A 19105-nucleotide genomic window follows, 5' to 3' on the forward strand; every position below is an offset into this window, starting at 1 on the left:
TACCATTATATGGAAACCCTATCAAAATGTGGACCCAATTAAAAAATTTTTGCAAGAAGGCTTTTTAACACTAAGGAATACCGATAGCCAAATTGTAACAAATTTCATTGAAAGATGTGGTCAAGACCCCCAAAATGCCAGAAATCAGGGGTACCGTTCTAGGGGGGGGGGGGGCTATACCTAAAGTTGGACCTATGTTGCATTTTTTTGCTTTTTTATTTGCGTTGCTAAGCTAACCTTTACTGAAATTTTCGTTTTGATACCTGTACAGGTAGTATTTTTGGCCGCTCTTCCCATACAACTTCGACCACAGTTCATTGGGCGGTTGCCAATATTATTTACATTAAGGAGGGACTTACATAACAGTGATGCGTATCCATGTTATGTGTCGTCGTTGTGAAACCATTGCTACTCAGTAGAATAAACTTCCGAAGTCTTGCCCTCGACAGCAGCCTATTGCAGACGTTAAAAAATGAACTCTAAGCTGATTGAACATGTCTTCTTAGGTTTCATCGCCTCGAATATGTATAAGAAATGGCTGAACATCCGACTAAGAAGTTAATATTCAGACAGGAAATATTGTGGTTATGAAATGACATAATGTGCATGATATCGAATTGTGGTGAACAGATCTAAACTATCTAAGCAGAGCATGGAGTTGGTTACCAGCAGAAATTCAATCCCACGGCAGCGGGTTCTTTCGTACCTGATTGACCCGAAACCATAGATTCTTGGCAAATGGCTGTCAACCTAGCTTCTACGTAGGTTTCTATGCTGCAACAACAACAATCAGCAGAACTTCAAATGGCACATCGTAGGTTTCATGCTTAAGTGTTCCATACGCCATTTTGACTTTTTGAGATACAGGTCGTTTCCAATGTTTTCCGATACCCGCTTTCTTTATTTCTAGTCGGCTTTCTCCTATCTGCTCTAGTTTCCGAGATATTCACGCATCGATGCGAAAGCTTAAACTTTTTTCAGTTATGAAATTAATAATTTAAAAACTTACCAACTTTAAAACACATTTCAAAAATCAGTAGTGTGATTCTCTAACACATTTTTTGAGTTACCGACAAAAATCGGTCAAATTAAAATGCTTATAAATTCGGTAATTAACGAAAATTTTCGGTAAGTTAGCGACCGAAAGAAAGTAGTCGTAAAGTTTTACCGACAGCAACAGTGTTGTCAACTTTTATTTGAACTTTCCATTCATAATTTTGCGTTTTCATTTTACCGACATTTGTCGGTAACTCAAAAATGAGTTAGAGAATCGCACTACAGAACTTTAATTTTCGATTTAGAAGTATGTATTTAATTTATTGAGGCAAAGATTGAATTTTTTTTGTTACTTTGTTCCATGTGACTGAAGGCCTGGTCACATAAGAGGATTTCTGGCTTAATTCATTAAGTTGGATGTTCTTCCGGCTTTAAGTCAAAAGTCAAAGCATACGAAAATTGTGTTTCAGCACACATTCAGCCGCGTAGACTTTTGACTTAAAGCCGGAAGAACATCCAACTTAATGAATTAAGCCAGAAATCCTCTTATGTGACGACCCTAAACCGTACTATAATAGTATAGTTTTGAACGTTATTTCCATAGATGGTTGCATGGACCACAAGTAAAAAAAAGATCTCTCTCGATTCCGCAGATTATTTTACGATCATTTTTTACACATTCTTTTACACTACAACAACTGCGCGAAGTTCTATTGCTAAATCTGTTCTCGTCGCAAAAGAATATACCGTCATTTTTTTAATATGATGTGTTACGTCTTTGCAAACGGCAGACAACATTCCGTTACAACCAGTACAAATTTTTGGATAACCAGACAGACATACATATCTTCTTTCATTCTTTGAAGATTTCTTATGTCACTGCTACAGGTCTCTCTCTCTTTTCAAGAAGTCGATAATCATAGGGAAGCAAGTGTACATACTGTTGAAAGTAGAGTGGTTGCCAAGGCAGATCAACAAAAATGATATTTCGCCGATCGTAATTTTTTGTTCATATTTTTCCTGTTCCAGAACCGGCAAAAATCTACAAATTATTTCTACGATAACAATTTTCTTTGTTTGTTTCGTTATTTTTAGCATTAACCATTCAAGGTAAAGCATACATTAGGGTTATGACTTTTTGAACCTTTATCACAAAAATGATTTGCTGTAGCGAGAATGCATGAACTTTTGCCTATTAATGTAAAAAAACTTTCATTTCATTTAATTATTAAAAAAGGTCACGCACAAACCACACTGAAATTTTTTAAAAAATACTACGAAGTGAAAAAAATCTCAAAAAATTATTTCCTGTTGCGCGAATGAATGACCTTTTGCCTAATAACTAAAATAGCTTTTATTGCATTTAAATATTTAAAAAGATCACGCACAAACCATTTTCCATTGACGGAATAAAGATATATATGATATAAAATGATATATAAGTAACGATATGGAGATAAAACTTTAAAAACTTTTAGTGCGTGAGTTTTTTATCGATTCACCTTATAATTAAGTTTTTATTTAATCTTATGTAGAAGCTCATCAAAATATGATGCAGGGATACGAGGTTGTAAAAAAGTCATAACTCTAGCCTACATACATACGTAATTATGCATGTATGTATATAAGTGTGGCTTTTCAAAAGTTATGTGAAACACATAATTAATTTTCACTTTAAATAAAAAAATTCAAAATACCAAACAAAAACACACACACATTGACTAGGACAAACTATTAATGTCAATTGAAAGATGAAATTAATTAAAGACAACGTAACGATATGTATAACGAATATTTGTAATCTTTTGTACTTGGATATAATTCAAATCGACATTTTTTTAACAATAAGCAATAAAGAAAATTACACAAAACAAAAATGCTACAAACAAATAATGGAAAATTGTAATTAAAAATAGAAACAAATTATATATTTATAATAATTATTATAAACGAAAACAAATACTTTGATGACCTCTTTCATACTTTAAAACAAAAAATAAGCAAAATCCATTTTATAATGAACAATACAAAATAAATTATTGAAAGTAAAACAACAAAAACAACCATATGAAATGTAATATTTGCATTCTTGTAGAATGCCTTTAAAAAAAGAAAAACAAAACAAAAATAGATTATTTAAATCTATAGAAAAATGTTAAATTTTTTAACGTAAATAAATAATTAATTATATGAAAAGAAAAACAAAACAAACTAAATTATTGTGTTTTCATTTAAGGGTAATTAAAGGTAAGTTATGTATTTATATTAGTCACTAAGAGGGAGGAAATTAGAATATGGCCAATGAAATAATTGATAATGCGGCTTTAGACCTGACAAATCCACAATTGGACTGATATTTACCTTGCGACCAATACTGCAAAAGTTAACACTGTTGCTATCGGTACAACCTAAGTTTGGTGGCTAACTTACCGACAATTAATTACCGTTAATAACCGAAATTATACCCATTGTTAATTTACCGATTTTTGTCGGTAACCAAAAAATGAGTTAAAGAATACCACTACTGGAAAATGTTATGCGATATGTAAATATTAAAAGAAATGGGACAATATACAGTGAGTCACAGCCAAAAGTATGCACTTGAGTTTCTTTAACTAAAATTGCGATTGCTAAGAGCTAATTACTGAAAGTGATTTTATCCGTTTTTTTATTTTTTTACATTAGGGTCTTAACTTAAATTTTTAAATAAAATTAGCAATATTCAGATAAACATAACAATTGTTAAACAACAGCGATTTCTACCTCACAGTGGAAAGTATTCACCTGGTAACACCTACAATTTTATAATGGTTAAGTTTGCCATTTGGAGATCAATTGTGTTTTTTATACCCTCCACCATACGGAGGGTATAATTAAATTTGTCATTCCGTTTGTAACACATCGAAATATTCGTCGGAGACCCTATAAAGTATATATATTATTGATCAGCATAAAATTATATGTCGATTTGACCATGTCCGTCTGTCCGTCCGCCTGCCTGTTGAAATCAAGATACAGCTCGCAATTTTAAAGATAGAGTGTCAAAATTTAGTACAGAAGATTTTATTACTTTTTTTATTTTATTACTTTTTTATTACTTGCAGGATGGTTGGTACTGAAAATGGGATATATCGGTCCACGTTTTGATATAGCCCCCATAGAACGGTACCTCCCGATTTTCGGTATTTTTAAGGTTTTAGCTTCATTATCCTACCAAAATGGCTGAAATTTGGTACGTAGTCTTCTTTAGGGGTATGAAACTTTCCCCCAGAATTTTGTCGGTATCGGTCCACATCTTCATGTAGCCCCCATAGAACGGTACCTCCCGATTTTCGGTATTTTTAAGGTTTTAGCTTCATTATCCTACCAAAATGGCTGAAATTTGGTACGTAGTCGTCTTTACGGGTATAAAACTTTCTGCCAGAATTTTGTCGGTATCGGTCCACACCTTCATATAGCCCCCATAGAACGGTACCTGCCAATTTTCGGTATTTTGAAGGTTTTAGCGTCATTATCACACCGAAATGGCTGACATTTGGTACTTAGTCTCCGTTGGTAGTATAAAGCTTTCCCCCAGAACTTTGGCGGTATCGGTCCATGCCTTCATATAGCCCCCATAGAACGGTACCTCCCGATTTTCGGTATTTTCAACGTTGCGGCCTCAATATTCCACCGAAATGGCTAAAATTTGGTATTTAGACTTCGTCCACGCCTTCATATAGCCCCCATGGAAAGGTACCTCCCGATTTTTCGTATTTCGAAGGTTGTGTCTTCAATATTCCACCAAAATTGCTGAAATTTGGTCTTCAATGTGATAAAAAAAACTGTTCGCCAGAAATATGTCTGTACAGGTCCACGCTTTCATATTGCCCCATTTCTGACTAAAATTCGTCGGTATAGGTCCACGTTTTGATATAGCCCCCATAGAACGGTACTTCCCGATTTTCGTAATACTGAAGATTATGACGTCAATATCCAACCGAAATTACTGAAATTGGTTATTTAGTCTTCCAAGAGTTATAAAATATTCCAGAAGAGTATTATCAGTATAGGTACTTCTTGATTTTCGGTATTTTTTAAGTTTTAGCCACATTCTCTTACCGAAATATAGGAAATTTGGTATTTAGTCTTCTTTGAGCCTAAAAACTTTCCGTCAGAAATTTGTCGGTATAGATCGACGTTTTGAAATAGCCCCATAGAATGGTGCCTCACATTGTTTTACCGAAATTGCCGAAATTTAGCATGTATTAAGTCTTCTTCATACACGAAAGGAAACTAATTATTCCATTTTATTTCAATACAACTTGTGGTGGTTGGTATAACAAGTTCGGCCCGGCCGAACATAACGCTGTTCTTACTTGTTTTAAATTAAGAGCATGGGACACCATACAATGATTGCCGAAAGAAAATTAGTTAGAAAATTAAAGCACGGAGGAGGATCTGGAGGATCTTCCGGTGTAGGGAATCTTGTCTATATAGAAGGAATTATGGATAAGATGTGTTATTTAAACATTCTGAAGGATAATTTGAAATGTAGCGCAGAAAAAATTGGACTGGGGAAAACATCGCAATTTTATCAAGATAATGAGCCCAAGCACAAATCACACATTTTTCGAAAATGGATGCTATATAACTGTCCAAAAGTGATTAAAACAACTCCCCAATATCCGGATTTGAGAAGTCATAACATCTCAAGTATAGGAAGATGAATGGGAAAAAATTCAGTTTTCTTGCACCGAAAATTTAGTTAAGGTTTGGTTTTAGGGCGCGCAGCTACCATTGTTGGCAGCTACTCCACTCGGAGACCTTGAGGTCCATTGTGATCATTCTTAAAAAAGTTGTGTGTAGTGCATTGATGCTCGATTCCTTACGGTAGCGTAAAAACAAACCACACGTATTCTCTCTTTATTTCTGATTTGTCATTGCTTAGCAATGGGGAGAGTGTCCTACCACTACTAATACACCAACTATTCTGAGCACCCCTGGTGTAGTGCAATGTGAAGAATTGTGAGTGTCGTGAGCGTAAATTTACTCTCGCTCAGACTCTAACTCCAGGTTAGGCAATGTGCGCTTGCTGAGAGCAAGTGAGCGAAAACTTCAATGTAAAATGCATTGAAATGTATGCTCACTTGCTCTCACCAAGCGCACATTGCCTGACCTGGCTCTAACTGGTGGTGAGAGAGAGTACATTTACGCTCACGACACTCTCAATGCCTCACACTGGTGTAGTGGTTGGTCTATTGCAGATTTTGATGTAAGTGGTTTGATGAGAGAGTTGACTGCTGGTTATGGATGTGAGTGTGTGGTTGCTGAGGTTGTGGTGGGAGTTGCAGTTTTATGTTCATGTGGTGGTATGTAGTGATTGGTCTATTCTGAAGTGATGTGCGGTGGATGGTCTATTGCAGATTTGTTGATTAGAGTGGTTTGATGTGAAAGAAAGAAAGAAATTAATTAGATTTGTTTGCCAAGCCATGTTAGATTTTTGGCAAATTGTTATATGTTGATGGGATCTATGTCGGAAAAGAAAGTCAGGATATTTATCTCATATCTACAGAAGAATCGATGTCTCCTCGTGCGTAGCGAGGGGCACCTACATAGTAGATGTTCGACCGTCTCTGTTTCTTTTGGGTCTTGACATGGCCTACAGTAGTCTACGCTACTGTTGTCCCATCTAAAAGTTAGGGATCTGACCATGCTATGGCCGGTAATGAGTCCTACAATGGTCTTTATCCTTATCTTATTTAGTGAAAAGAGAGAATTGGTTATGTATTGAGAGTAGCTAGGCCAGATTGCCTTGGATACCTTGCAACCAGGTTCCGTTTGCCATCTTTGTCTTGCCTTCTCCAGAAAGAATCCGCGAAGTTTTCGGATGTAGTAGCACTTTGGTGGTCTGGTAGATGACTCTACTGGTAGGTCAATCGACTGAGAGCCACCGCGTGCTAGTTCATCCGCCTCTTCGTTCCCCTCTACGCAAAGACCAACGATATCACGCACTTCAAGTAGAGCGTTTTTGCAGTCAAGGATAGCTTTTGAATTTATGGTCCACGACTTGAGGGCCTTAAGGCCGCTTGACTATGGACAAATATAGTCACGGGTCCTTTAAGGCTACTCCCAAGTTCTTTGACCATCTCCACTGCTTTCCTGATTGCAAAAATCTCTGCCTGAAAGACGCTGCAATTAGCATTGAGTTTGAAGGATTGTTTAATTGGTGGGTTCTTGCAGTAGTCCCCGGCTCCTGTGCCATCCTCCATCTTGGAGCCGGCTGCCACTAGACCAGGCATCCCTATTGGGAATTGTAACGTTTATTGGGTTGAAGTTGAGTGAAGTGGGTATATAATCACTAATGTGATTGAGTCCACTGAACTCAAGTAGGAGAGAGGACCTTTGCATGTCCAAATCGTGAACCCTGCCACACCCCTGTCTATCTGAGCCTGAAAGCCTTTCTCGCCGCCTGAAAATGAGTAGTAATATCCTGGGGTTGGCGATCAAGTTTCACATTCAAAGCGGCTTGAAGTGTGCTTCTGATAGCACTAGAGATGAGTAGAGATGCAGCTCTTTGAACCCTGGATAATTTGGACAGAAGAGCACTATTCCCGAGAGCATGCCACCAGACAAGCCCGCCATAGGTAAGTATGGGTAGAACAACTGTATCATACAACCAGTGTATGACCTTTGGTCTGAGGCCCCAAATTTTTTCCGATGGAGTTCTTGCAGGAGTAGAGTGCCATAAAACCCCTCTTTGCCCTCTCATTAGTGTTCCTTTTCCAACTTAGGCGTTGGTCCAGGATCACACTGAGGTATTTGGCTTCAGATGAAAGTCTTAAGGCAACACCGTCCAGTTTTGGTAGCAGGAATGCGGGAAGTTTGCACTGCTTTGTGTAAAGTACGAGTTCCGTCTTTGCTGGATTCACTCCCAATCCATTGACGCGAGCCCAGCGAGACAGCTGCACTAAAGCACGTTGCATAAGGTCTGATATGGTAGACAAGAACTTGCCACTAATGAGGATATCAACATCGTCAGCATAAGCTACCACCTTCGTCCTTAGCTGGTTGAATTTCACAAGAATTTCATTTATTACAAGGAGCCAAAGAAGGGGTGATAAAACTTCTCCCTGTGGGGTACGCCAGCAAACAGTTTTCCTTACGGAACTCTCTCCTAGATGTGAGTTGATGATTCTGCTCTTCAGCATCTCATCAACCCACCTAACAAGGATAGAGGAAATTCCTGTGTTGACGAGCGAATTATGAATGGATTCAAGTTTCACATTGTTGAAAGCTCTCCCTATATCAAGGAATGCTGCAAGTGTGAAGCCCGATCCCTCCATACTTCTCTCAATATATCCAACCACCTCGTGTAAGGCGGTATCTACTGACTTTCCCTTAATATAGGCATGCTGCGAGTTGCTTATAATAGTGGCGCCTAGATGAGACCAGATGTCGTAGTCAAGTAGTCTCTCTAGAGCTTTAAGGAGGAAAGAAGAATGAATAATAGGTCTATAGTCTTTAGGTAGCCTGGATTATTCGTAATCTTCGATAATTCGTAACAAACTGCCTGTCCCTTGAAGCCATTTCCTTCGTATTTTAACCCCGCTAATTCGAAATCCTCGATAATTCGTAAAAAATGACCGGTCCCTTGGATTACGAATTATCGAAGTGCCCAAAGCACTAAATTATACGGTGACCAACTGAACAATGTATAAGTGTGCAACTGAATAACAGGACCACGAGGAGTACATTCGGTAAAAAAATTCCAAAGGATCCTCGAACAGATCTTAAACTGCTCATAAACAAAAATATTGAACATTTGTTAGGGAGGTAACGAGTTGTCCCTATATGGCCTATTTTCAAACTTAAACTAAGTTTGGACAAAATATTACGAGATCCAATGTTTGGAAAAATCGGAGGTCCCGTTTATTAGATATCGTGCGTAGCGAATATTTTTGAACTTTAGTGAGAGAGGTACAGGAAGGATGGAGCGAGGGAAGTCAGCCTTACTTTTTAAATAATTCGCGACAGATAACCCAAATAACATGTTTTGTTTTACGACAGCAATCAAAACGATAATTATGGGCCGATTCCGTACAGCGAGGGGAGTCGTGTCGCGTTGCCAGTTGCAATTTTTCCATTACGTATGGCAAAAGTCGCACGACGACGTCAAATTTTGTCGCCGTAATGTTCATTTTCCGGCGACAACAAATTAGCTGTCGCCGTTCATTTTTACTAACGAATAAAAATAAAATAAAAAAAAAATAACTTGTTATCGACGATTATTTTCTATCGCTGTACGTAGTGCATTTTTTAAATTTTATCGCAGAGACGATAGACGACGCGACATGACTCGCCTCGCTGTACGGAATCGGCCTATTAAACTTTCGATAGTTTTCCAGCTCTAGTACAGAGTGGCCTTAGGCGTTCTTTAAAGCTTTCGAGCCATTTTCTCAGGAAGTATGGACTTCACCCTTAAAATACTTGTACCGTCGTAATGGGGGCAGCAAATACAAGTTGTTGCAGAAAAAAACAAAGTGGGAGGTATCAGAAGGAGTGGTCCTATATAGTCCATATTCGAACCTCATATATCTCTCGTAGAAATATTACGATGTGCAAAATTTGGTACATATTTTATTTTTTATTGCTAAATCGACTCCAAATTGTTTGAAACGAATTTCGTCCAAACATACTTGGGGTATAAAACCATTATTTCGATGCGGCACATTTTGGTCGTATATATCGTGCCGTGTATATATCATCTTCTTAAATACTGAGGGTATAAAAATGAGAGAAAAAAATTAAAGATTTTGGGAGGCAGTGTTTAGGAAATACAAAAAGGAACAATAAATGTGGATAAAGATTTTCATGAGGACCTATCAACTATCGTGATTTTTTTACTGATTTCTTGGTAGATATTAAAAAGTCAATAAATAAACTCTTTTTTTAATTTTTAGAGAGCAACAAATGGCGACAGAAAATGTGGATTTATTTCAAGATTTTACGATCCCATCTGGTTTAACATTATCTCACAACTGTTTCATTACTACAAATGTTTTTAATTAAAACTACATTAGTATTCGATTCAGAACACTTAATATTTATTTATCACTTATGTGTGTGTGTGTTGTTTGAAATGGCACCTTAATAAAACAACAAAATTTGCTGTCCATTTAAATTAAACTAAAGACTAGTTCGACTTGTTTTGTTTCTAAGTGCGATAATTCTACTTTGACATCGTAACGCAAGGCATGCATATTGTTTATAATCTAAATAAGGTTATTTTCATATTTATAGTTGTTGTTGTAAAATATTTGTATAATAGCATGTGAGTGTGCAATTTTACATAGCGTGCGTTTAATTCATGTCGTCTGACTTTACAATAATGTCAATAATAACACCAATTGTTTGTCATAAGATGTTTTATTTTTTTTAACTACTGAATAAAAATTTGTTTTATTTCATTTGTTGGTATTATCTATGCAGGTAGCTTAATGTAATTCTATGTATATAGAGATGTAATGTTGTTGTACGTATGAATTACAAAACAATATTAACAGGTGATTCCCTGAAGAATGCGATGATCAACAGTTAATAATAGGGTGGATATTTGTTGTTTGATGTTTCTTCAGGAAATCTGTTTTTGTCTTTGTTACAAATAATAACATATTTTGTACACTGTTTTCTTCTTATGGATTAATCAATAAAACAAAACAAAAAAATTGTTCGATTACATTTGTGTCCCTGTTTAAAGCTTTAATTTTATGCAGCTGCCACTTGTTTCTCATCCTTCTTCGATAAGTAGTTGTGATTTATGAAACGTACTCCCTGGATCGATTGCGCCGTGGCGTTGGTTATGTGGCAGGCAAACAACAGCATATTGCGAGGTTGAACTTTCCAAGCGAAACGCATGAAACAACAAGAGTATAATGTAAGAGCTGAAAGGTATAAAAAATAAAATCTATTAGTATTGGTAATACAACAAATAAAAAGTTGTTGTTAACCAGTTGCATTAGCTGCTAAGTTGTAGTTCAAGATTGGACTAGTTTTGACATTCTTTCAGCTTGTAAAATTTAAATTGTTTTAAATGAGATTGTATCATGTAAATAAGAAATGATCGGTTAAAAGATTTAACAATACTAAACCAATTAATTGAATTAATCGAGCTAACATGTCCACGTTTTTTAGACATTTTGGCATATAACAACCAAACCATTGAGATTTTCGATCGAACACAATTAAATTTCTCATTTAAAGTTATTACCGGAGTGTCAGACAAATGCGTGCCAATCGGTTATCCAATGTTTAGTGGAAAAGGCTAATCTCTTGAAACGATGGCCATCGAACGCACAGAAGGGCCTTACATCGGCTGTAGGCTATAGAACTGGCCTCCAGAAGAAAGACGCTACTGAGGTTGACATCCCAACTAAATTATGTCCGATAACGTTCACACCGCCTCAACTAGCTCCGCATATCGATTGGCTAAAGAGAAGAGGCCGTACAATAAATGAGGAGCGGAAATATTACGATATGTAAAATTTGGACCAACACATTATACATATATAGTATAGTTCGAAAGTTGTCGTGCGCATCAGCCACTACACATAATTCCGATATGGTTTTTACATATTTCAGGCTATTGTCTCCGGAAGTATGGACTTGCCCCAGTACCGTCGTAATGGGGGAAGGGAATACGAGATGCTGCAAAAAAAAAACAAGTAAAAAAGTATCAGTCGACTTTGCTGACAGAGATATACCCTCAGCCTGTGTGGATTCGTCGATGAGATATATATAGATATTTTAGCGAATATTTTCGAACATTTGTGGGGGATGTACCGGAAGGAGTGGACCTATAAGAACCACCTTTAAATTTCATCTAATATTCGAAGAAATATTACGAAGTCCAAAGTGTGGACGAACGCAGTATTCGCAGAGATGGCCTGTATGACGACTTTTCAGGTTTTCGACGGTCAGAAAGGTGTAAACGTCGAAAACGTCATATACCCGTAGAAAACGTATAAAAAGTAGTAAACGTCATAAACCTCAAAAAATGTGTGTTACCATCATATTTTTACTTAATATTAATTTTGCAAAACTGTCTGTGCTATTGAAGGGCCTCCGTACCTTTTTTTGAAAATAACAGCATATTTTTATTAATATTTTAATTTTTAAAATAACTAAAATAATTGAATAAATTGTATTACGCACTTAACACGCCATCTACAATATATTTCGAACACTACCACTGCTTTACATATCTCTAAAACCACACGGTGAAACTTTCATCCGAAAAGTTGGAGGATGAAGGAAATCCTTCACCCAAGCTCCTCTCGCCGAAAAGCTGTGAAAGTTTCGTATGAAAGTTTCAACGTGTGGCTTTTGAGTATGATTCAAAGAATTTGCCGGTGAAGTTATAAACAAACATATGTATAATGTCCATATAATCTAAAAATATATATATAAAATGTATATATTAGAGTAAAATCTTTTTATGCCTGTTTTTTAATATAATAGGATCTCAAATGATATAATTAAATGAGGTATATTATGTAAAAAACATCGATTTTTGGTTAAAAAATTCGTTTGTTTATTCTGTCAAAAACCTTGTTTTTTGGCTAGGTTTACGACGTTTCCGACGTATGTAATATACGTCAGAAATGTATGTCAGATACGTCATTATTGCAGACAGACCATCTCTGAGTATTCGGTTTGAGCTCTCTAGCCGCTACATGTGGTGCCATAGGGGTTTTTTACAACTTTCGGACTGTTTTCTCAAGAAGTATGGACTGGCCCCTGAAAAAAACTTTTACTGGCGTAATTGAGGCAGCGAATACAAGTTGCTTCAACAAAAACTAAATTGATTCGAGAGCAGGTCTTAAAGTGAATATATCCAAAATTTTGTGTAGGAGGTACCCGAGAGAATGGACTAATATAGTCCATATTCGAACCTGATCTATATCTGGTAGATACATTAGGATGTGTAAAGTATGGACCAAATTGGTCACTCCCATGAAGAGTTATCGTGCACACAATTTTTTCGAACATTTTTGAACTTTGGTAGGGAGGTACCCGAAGGTGCGGACCGATATGGCTTATCTTCGAACTTAAACTATGTTTGGACAAAATATTACTAAGACCAAACTTTGGACCGAATCGGCAGACCTGTTCGAGAGTTATTTTGCCCTCCAACCTCCTCACACGGTGTCATAGGGGTTTTTTTTGCAACTTTCAGGCTATTTTCTCAGGAAGTATGGACTTGCCCCTGATGAAACTTATACCGTCGTATGGAGGGCAGTGAATACAAGTTGCTAAATCAAAAATCAAAGCGATTCGAGAGATGGTCCTAAACTGAACTTTTCCAAATTTTTGTGTGGGAGGTACCCGACGGAGTGGACCAATTGAGTCCATATTAAACCCTGATCTAAGTCTGGTACACGCTCCACGATGGGCAAAGTATGGACCATATCGGTTACTCCCTTCAAGAGTTATCGTGCGCACAAATTTTCCGAACATTTTCGAACTTTTGTGGGGGAGGTACCGGAAGGGGTGGACCGATATAGCTCATCTTCGAACTTAAACTAAGTTTGGGCAAAATATTACGAAAGCCAAAATTTGAACCGAATCGGTTCATCCGTTCGAGAGTTATCGTGCGCTCCAGCCAGCCAGACAGGCAGACAGACAGACAGACGGACGGACATTGCTCAATCGACTCCAAATTGTCTGAAACACATTTCGTCCAAACATACTTGGGGTCTAAAACCATTATTTCGATGAGGCACATTTTGCCCGTATGAAAGTGTATATACCCTTCATAGCCTAAAGGCTGAGGGTATAAAAATGGATGGTTTTTCGCAATAAATCCACCAAAAAAATAAAAAAAGTCTCTCGCTTAAAGACAAGATTTGTATGATATATAATAGTCCCTCAAAAATATATGAAGATTCGAGCAACAGTGGGCACTAGGGTTATGATTTTTTGATATTTTTCCTCAAAAATGATTTCCTGTAGCAGGGATGAATGAACTTTTGCCTATTAATCACTATGCTATCGTTTATTCCATTAAAATATAAAAAAAGTTCACGCACAAATCGATTTTAAAAAAAATATTTTTTGAAAAAATATATGAAATGAAAAAAAAAAATTCAAAAAATTATTTGTTTTTGCACGAATGAATAAATATAAGCCTACTAATAACTATAATAACGTTTATTTCATTCAAATATTAAAAAAGAAGCGAAAAAAAGTCACTTTGAAAAAAATGTTGAATTTTTTGTTTTTTGTTAAAAAATTATATTTTTGAATAAAAGCGTTTTCGACATTTTTACGATTCTCAGAATTGAAGAAATATAGTGAGAAATAAATTTTATGTCATTTTAATTATCTCATGTGGCTCTAAAGTTTATTTTCAATTATATATCTGTTTTCAGTGACTTCAAAAAATTGTCCATAATTTTGATAAATTCAAATTTTAAAATTATTTTGTGCGTGAGGTTTTTTTCACCGAATCACCTTATAATTAAGATTTTATGTAATCTTATGGCAAAACTCATCACGCTATGATACAGGAATATGAGGTTGTAAAAAAGTCATAACCCTAGTGGGCACCGTTTTCAAAAATGACATTTCGAGAGAAACCCGTTTCAAATTTTTATCTTACATACAAAACACAATGCATTTTAACCACTCACATCTCAATCATTTTTTATCCGATCGACTCAAAATTTGGAACATATTATATTCTACCTGTACTTTAAATTAAACCAATACAAAAATTTTGATTTTTTAATTTGCAAGTGGCTATAACCACTTCATTCTTATAGAAAACGTATTGTAACTGCCACCAAAGCCCTCACGAGACTACGCATTTGTTCAATTGCCACCCTGACCCAACAAATTACGTCCTATATATATGTATGTGGTCGAAACCAATTGAGGTAACGCAGTTACTTGTGCTGTTCATAAGCACTCCATGAAAACAAATTCTGAATCTGAAGCACACATGAGATGCACATTCCCAGGACCAAATAAACTTTAGCTCCAGTATCAAGGATTCACACACAAGCTTCAATATCTAGGAACTTGAAGATGAACATTAAATTGTCCTTTGTAATATATGTATGTATATACACATCATATAATTAAATAAAGCGTGGTTAGCGCATATACGAAATATACAGATTAACTGTTATATTTACATTGTTTAAACCGGTATACTGATTACAACTTACTAGTGATTTTGTCTATCATTTCTGACTACCGAATTAACTGGTTACTGGTAATGCAATGAAGGGACAAGTGGCTTTCCGAAGACTATCGAATTGACTGGTTACTGGTAATGCAATGAAGAGACAATTGCCTTTACACGACTATCGAATTTGGTGGTTACTGGAAATGCATTGAGGAGACAATAGACCCCTGCCTATGACATCCCCATGTTAAATTCACCAGTCTATAACATTGCAAGTAGATTGGGTGGTAACTAGGGGTGTTTACCAAGAGGCTAGAAAAATTGCTAGTTATTCGCTAGTTACCCGAACAACTGGGATACTATCACAAATGCTGTTAGGCAGACTGATAGGTGAGTGCCCTGCTTTACGGTTTCAATATGTAATATTTGGTCCGATTGAAAATTAAAAGTTGATGGATCAATTAAGTTTTGACAGTCTTCTTTTTACGTTTTTTAATATTAAATGTTCTAAAATACATACAGATATCTTTAAATTTATTTGAATGATTATTTTTTTTTTTTCATTAAAAATAATTATATTTTTACATACATTCACCGAGTACACCTGAACTTGAAGTGGTTAAACATAACGTCTCTATTCATTCAACAACGGTGAGTACATATTATATTAAAATAATTCTAATTAAAACATTAGCTTTTGAATAACGCTGAAGCATTATCTTTTGATTTGTTAATTAACATAGCTTCATTCATTGACAGCAAATGTTTGCTTACTCATTCATTCATTGGAAAACTGATATCGTTTGGTCATCAATAACAATACGTGGCTACATAGAAAAACACAAATCTCAGACACCTTAACTACTGAAATAATTGACCAATTAATAATAATCATTAAATTGTCATAAATGATAACTGTTAACAAATTGTGAGAAAAAAGCTAAACAAAATCTAACCACTGACTACAAAAAAAACTGTTTTAACAAAAAGTAATCTGATTAAAAATGATTTGAGTTGCTTTTTATATACTTTGCAATCCTGATAAGATAGACTAGACTCTAAATTCAAAACGAAAAACAGTTTATTAATAAATCTTATCAGCGAAAAGTGTTAATTAATATAGATAATGTACCGGAATAAAATTAAATATTATGCACAGACGTTATGTAAGAAAAATTTTATGCAAAAAATGAAAAGGTCTATCAAATTAGACATGCACAAATTTGTTGTTTTGTTTTACTTATAAGGCACTGAAACAGTTGTGTTTCAAAAAGTTCCTATTTCTTTTGAATTGGGCTTAAACGTGTTTATACATTTCGTAATTTTTAGTCGAAAAGTGTTCCCGAACACTAAGTTGGTTACTTTTACTATTTAAAAGTAACTGGACTCGTTCCTTATATCAGTTTCTGTTCTAATTTTTTATCATTTTTTACTCGGAAAGTGTTCCCGCATACGCCAAGATCACTACTTTACCCATTTAACAAGTAAAGGAACAGAATTATTAACCATTTCGGCATAGCGCTTTACAGCATTCGTTTTTTATATCAGTTTTTGTACTGACTTTAATATCATGTTTACTCGAACTGTTCCAGTACACCAAGTTTTCTACTTTTACTATTTAAAAGTAAAGGAACAGAGCTATTAGAAATTAATGCACATCTCCTTAACGGCATTTGTTCCTTGATTTTATATCGGTTATAGTCTTACCTAAGGTCATGCGCCCAGAAATGAATTTAGGGTCCTTATTAATATCAGCTAAAGCAGCAATTGGAATACCCCAGTTTGCAACGGGACCCCAGAAATGTGTGCTATATAAAAAAGAGAAAGTGTTATTGTTATTTTATGCAATATGTTTCAATACTACTTACCTCATCAAATATTCCCTGAATTCCTTGCTCTTGAGATTTTCGACAAGTTTTCCAACAAGGCCAGCAGCACGTTTTTGGGACATGATTTAAGATTTGTTTTCTTCTAAGCGATTGCTCCACAAAAACTCAATAACAACCACCTGAGGTCAGACTTAGAGTAAACACAACGTATTTTCCACTACAATATGGCACTTAAATTGATTGTTGCGCTATACGGGCAGTGAGCGTTGAAACAAAATTACGTTTGAAAAGTTCCACCACGACACCAATCTCGTCTGTCTACTAGTTTTCCAAGTTCAAGGGAGCAAACAGCAGCAGCAACAGCTCTAAATGTGACACGTTTTAAGAAAATAAAAAAATCTTGTTTATTAATTAATCGATTAACATAATTTCTCTACGTTCAAACGAAACACAACAGAAATTTTCATTTGATGTGAAATGTAAAAGAAAAACGTTATGTAAATATTGCAATAGAATGAATGCTGTTGGGTATGCACAATCAACCAACCAAGACAATGCGTAAATTAAATAATACGAGGTGGTGGCGGTGTGGATAGAACGACAATAACAAACATGAATATACAAATAAAAATCACAACAAGCAAGCTTTTATTGCAGGCAGTAGACACAAACACACAAACAAACAACACAATCAATAAACTTTTTCATAAATTAGAAATTTATACGGGAATGCTGCGTTGAGTAAATAAACGAACCTCAACGGACCTACCGCTAACCAATCTTAACACAACAAACGACAACGACAAACAACGACTAGTGAAGAAGAATGGAGAATGGCATTGAACAGCTGTCAAAAAATGTAAACAGAATGTGAATGTGGGTACTCGCATAAAAAGTGAATAATCAAGGACCGTTAGTTGTTAACCCTTGCAAGTATTACATACATACATATAAAAGGTTAATAAAAGTTCATAAAGATAACTTTTATTTTAACTATTTTATAAATAAAATATGTGCATATTTGCCAAAAATAGCAATGTTTAATATTAATTACTCAACACTACGAGTAGGAGAAAATAACGGTCATCTCAGCTGTTCACACATTGTTGTATATAAAAGCTATGTGCTGTGAAAATATGAAATGAATAATACACAGTGATGCCAAACTTGATTTAAAAATAAACTAGCGTTTTCTATGAACGCAATTATGAACATTTCGTAAGTGAGCATTGTTTAATAATATGGATATGAAAATATATATAAAATATTTAATTCAAATGTTTCTACGTTACTTTCTCTACATGCATATTAAATATGGCTGTCCGTGTACTTGATAATTTGTAATAATTATTACAAATGTTTCTAAAACTGACATTATGTGTGTTCGTTTACTCAAAATTTGTACAAAATTGTTACTGGATGCTGTTCGTTTACTCTTCAGTACAATACAAAAGACCTTAGTCGTTTACAAGAAGTTGCTGGACGTGTACAAATTATTGAGTAAACGAACACACTTAGTTGTATAAAAAAAGTTGCTGAAAATGTGTTAGGAAGGAAAGGAAAACATTGTACAAATTTAAACAATAACAGATATATGCAGATTAACGAACAGAAGTATTGTTAGTAACAAAATATCAAGATGCAAGAAGTAAGATGTTTGCATGAATTACAACAACTAACAATTTTACAATAACAACATTTTTTATGAAAACTGAATTATCGCTCAAAAATAGTTCAGAAAAAATTCGGGAATATATGGAAAGATTTAACTTTTAATCTTAATTGGCTTCGAGTTTACTCTAAACATAATGTGATACATTCTACACTTCATATATTTATTATGCGGCACTGTGTAGAACAGATTAGAAATCTATTTAATAAATTTTGGAACATTTTTTGGGCAGATCCTAATAAATCCTGACAATTCAATTCATAAAAAAGTAAAAAACCAACTGATTGTCACTTACACCGTGTATTATTACACCATGTAAATTATTAGGTAAATATAAAAATATTAATAAATATGAAGGTCTTTACCTAAAACGCCATACACATTAGAGCTTTTTTGCAAGGTTAACCTTCTTTGTGAGGATTTATTTGACATATA

At 35.1% G+C, this 19105-nt stretch overlaps 1 protein-coding gene across 4 annotated transcripts; it reads right to left on the reverse strand.

Annotated features, from left to right (window-relative positions):
• Positions 1-10063: 10063 nt before the first annotated feature.
• Positions 10064-17836, reverse strand: Mpc1 (mitochondrial pyruvate carrier). Of its 4 annotated transcripts, none has more exons than XM_073960444.1 (4): positions 17764-17836; positions 17038-17363; positions 16877-16977; positions 10064-10919 (listed from the first exon to the last, which is right to left on the reverse strand). In XM_073960444.1, exons 2-4 carry the CDS (start codon positions 17118-17120, stop codon positions 10744-10746), a joined length of 360 nt encoding a protein of 119 aa, XP_073816545.1. In that variant the 5' UTR covers positions 17121-17363; positions 17764-17836; the 3' UTR covers positions 10064-10743. The 4 variants fall into 4 exon arrangements, with proteins under 4 accessions (XP_073816545.1, XP_073816543.1, XP_073816544.1 ...); XM_073960442.1 differs by having other exon boundaries at positions 17754-17836; XM_073960443.1 differs by having other exon boundaries at positions 17768-17833.
• Positions 17837-19105: the final 1269 nt, after the last annotated feature.

This window comes from Musca autumnalis, unplaced genomic scaffold (genome assembly GCF_047663935.1).
Source record: "Musca autumnalis isolate F117 unplaced genomic scaffold, ASM4766393v1 scaffold_1, whole genome shotgun sequence".
NCBI lineage: Eukaryota > Metazoa > Arthropoda > Insecta > Diptera > Muscidae > Musca > Musca autumnalis.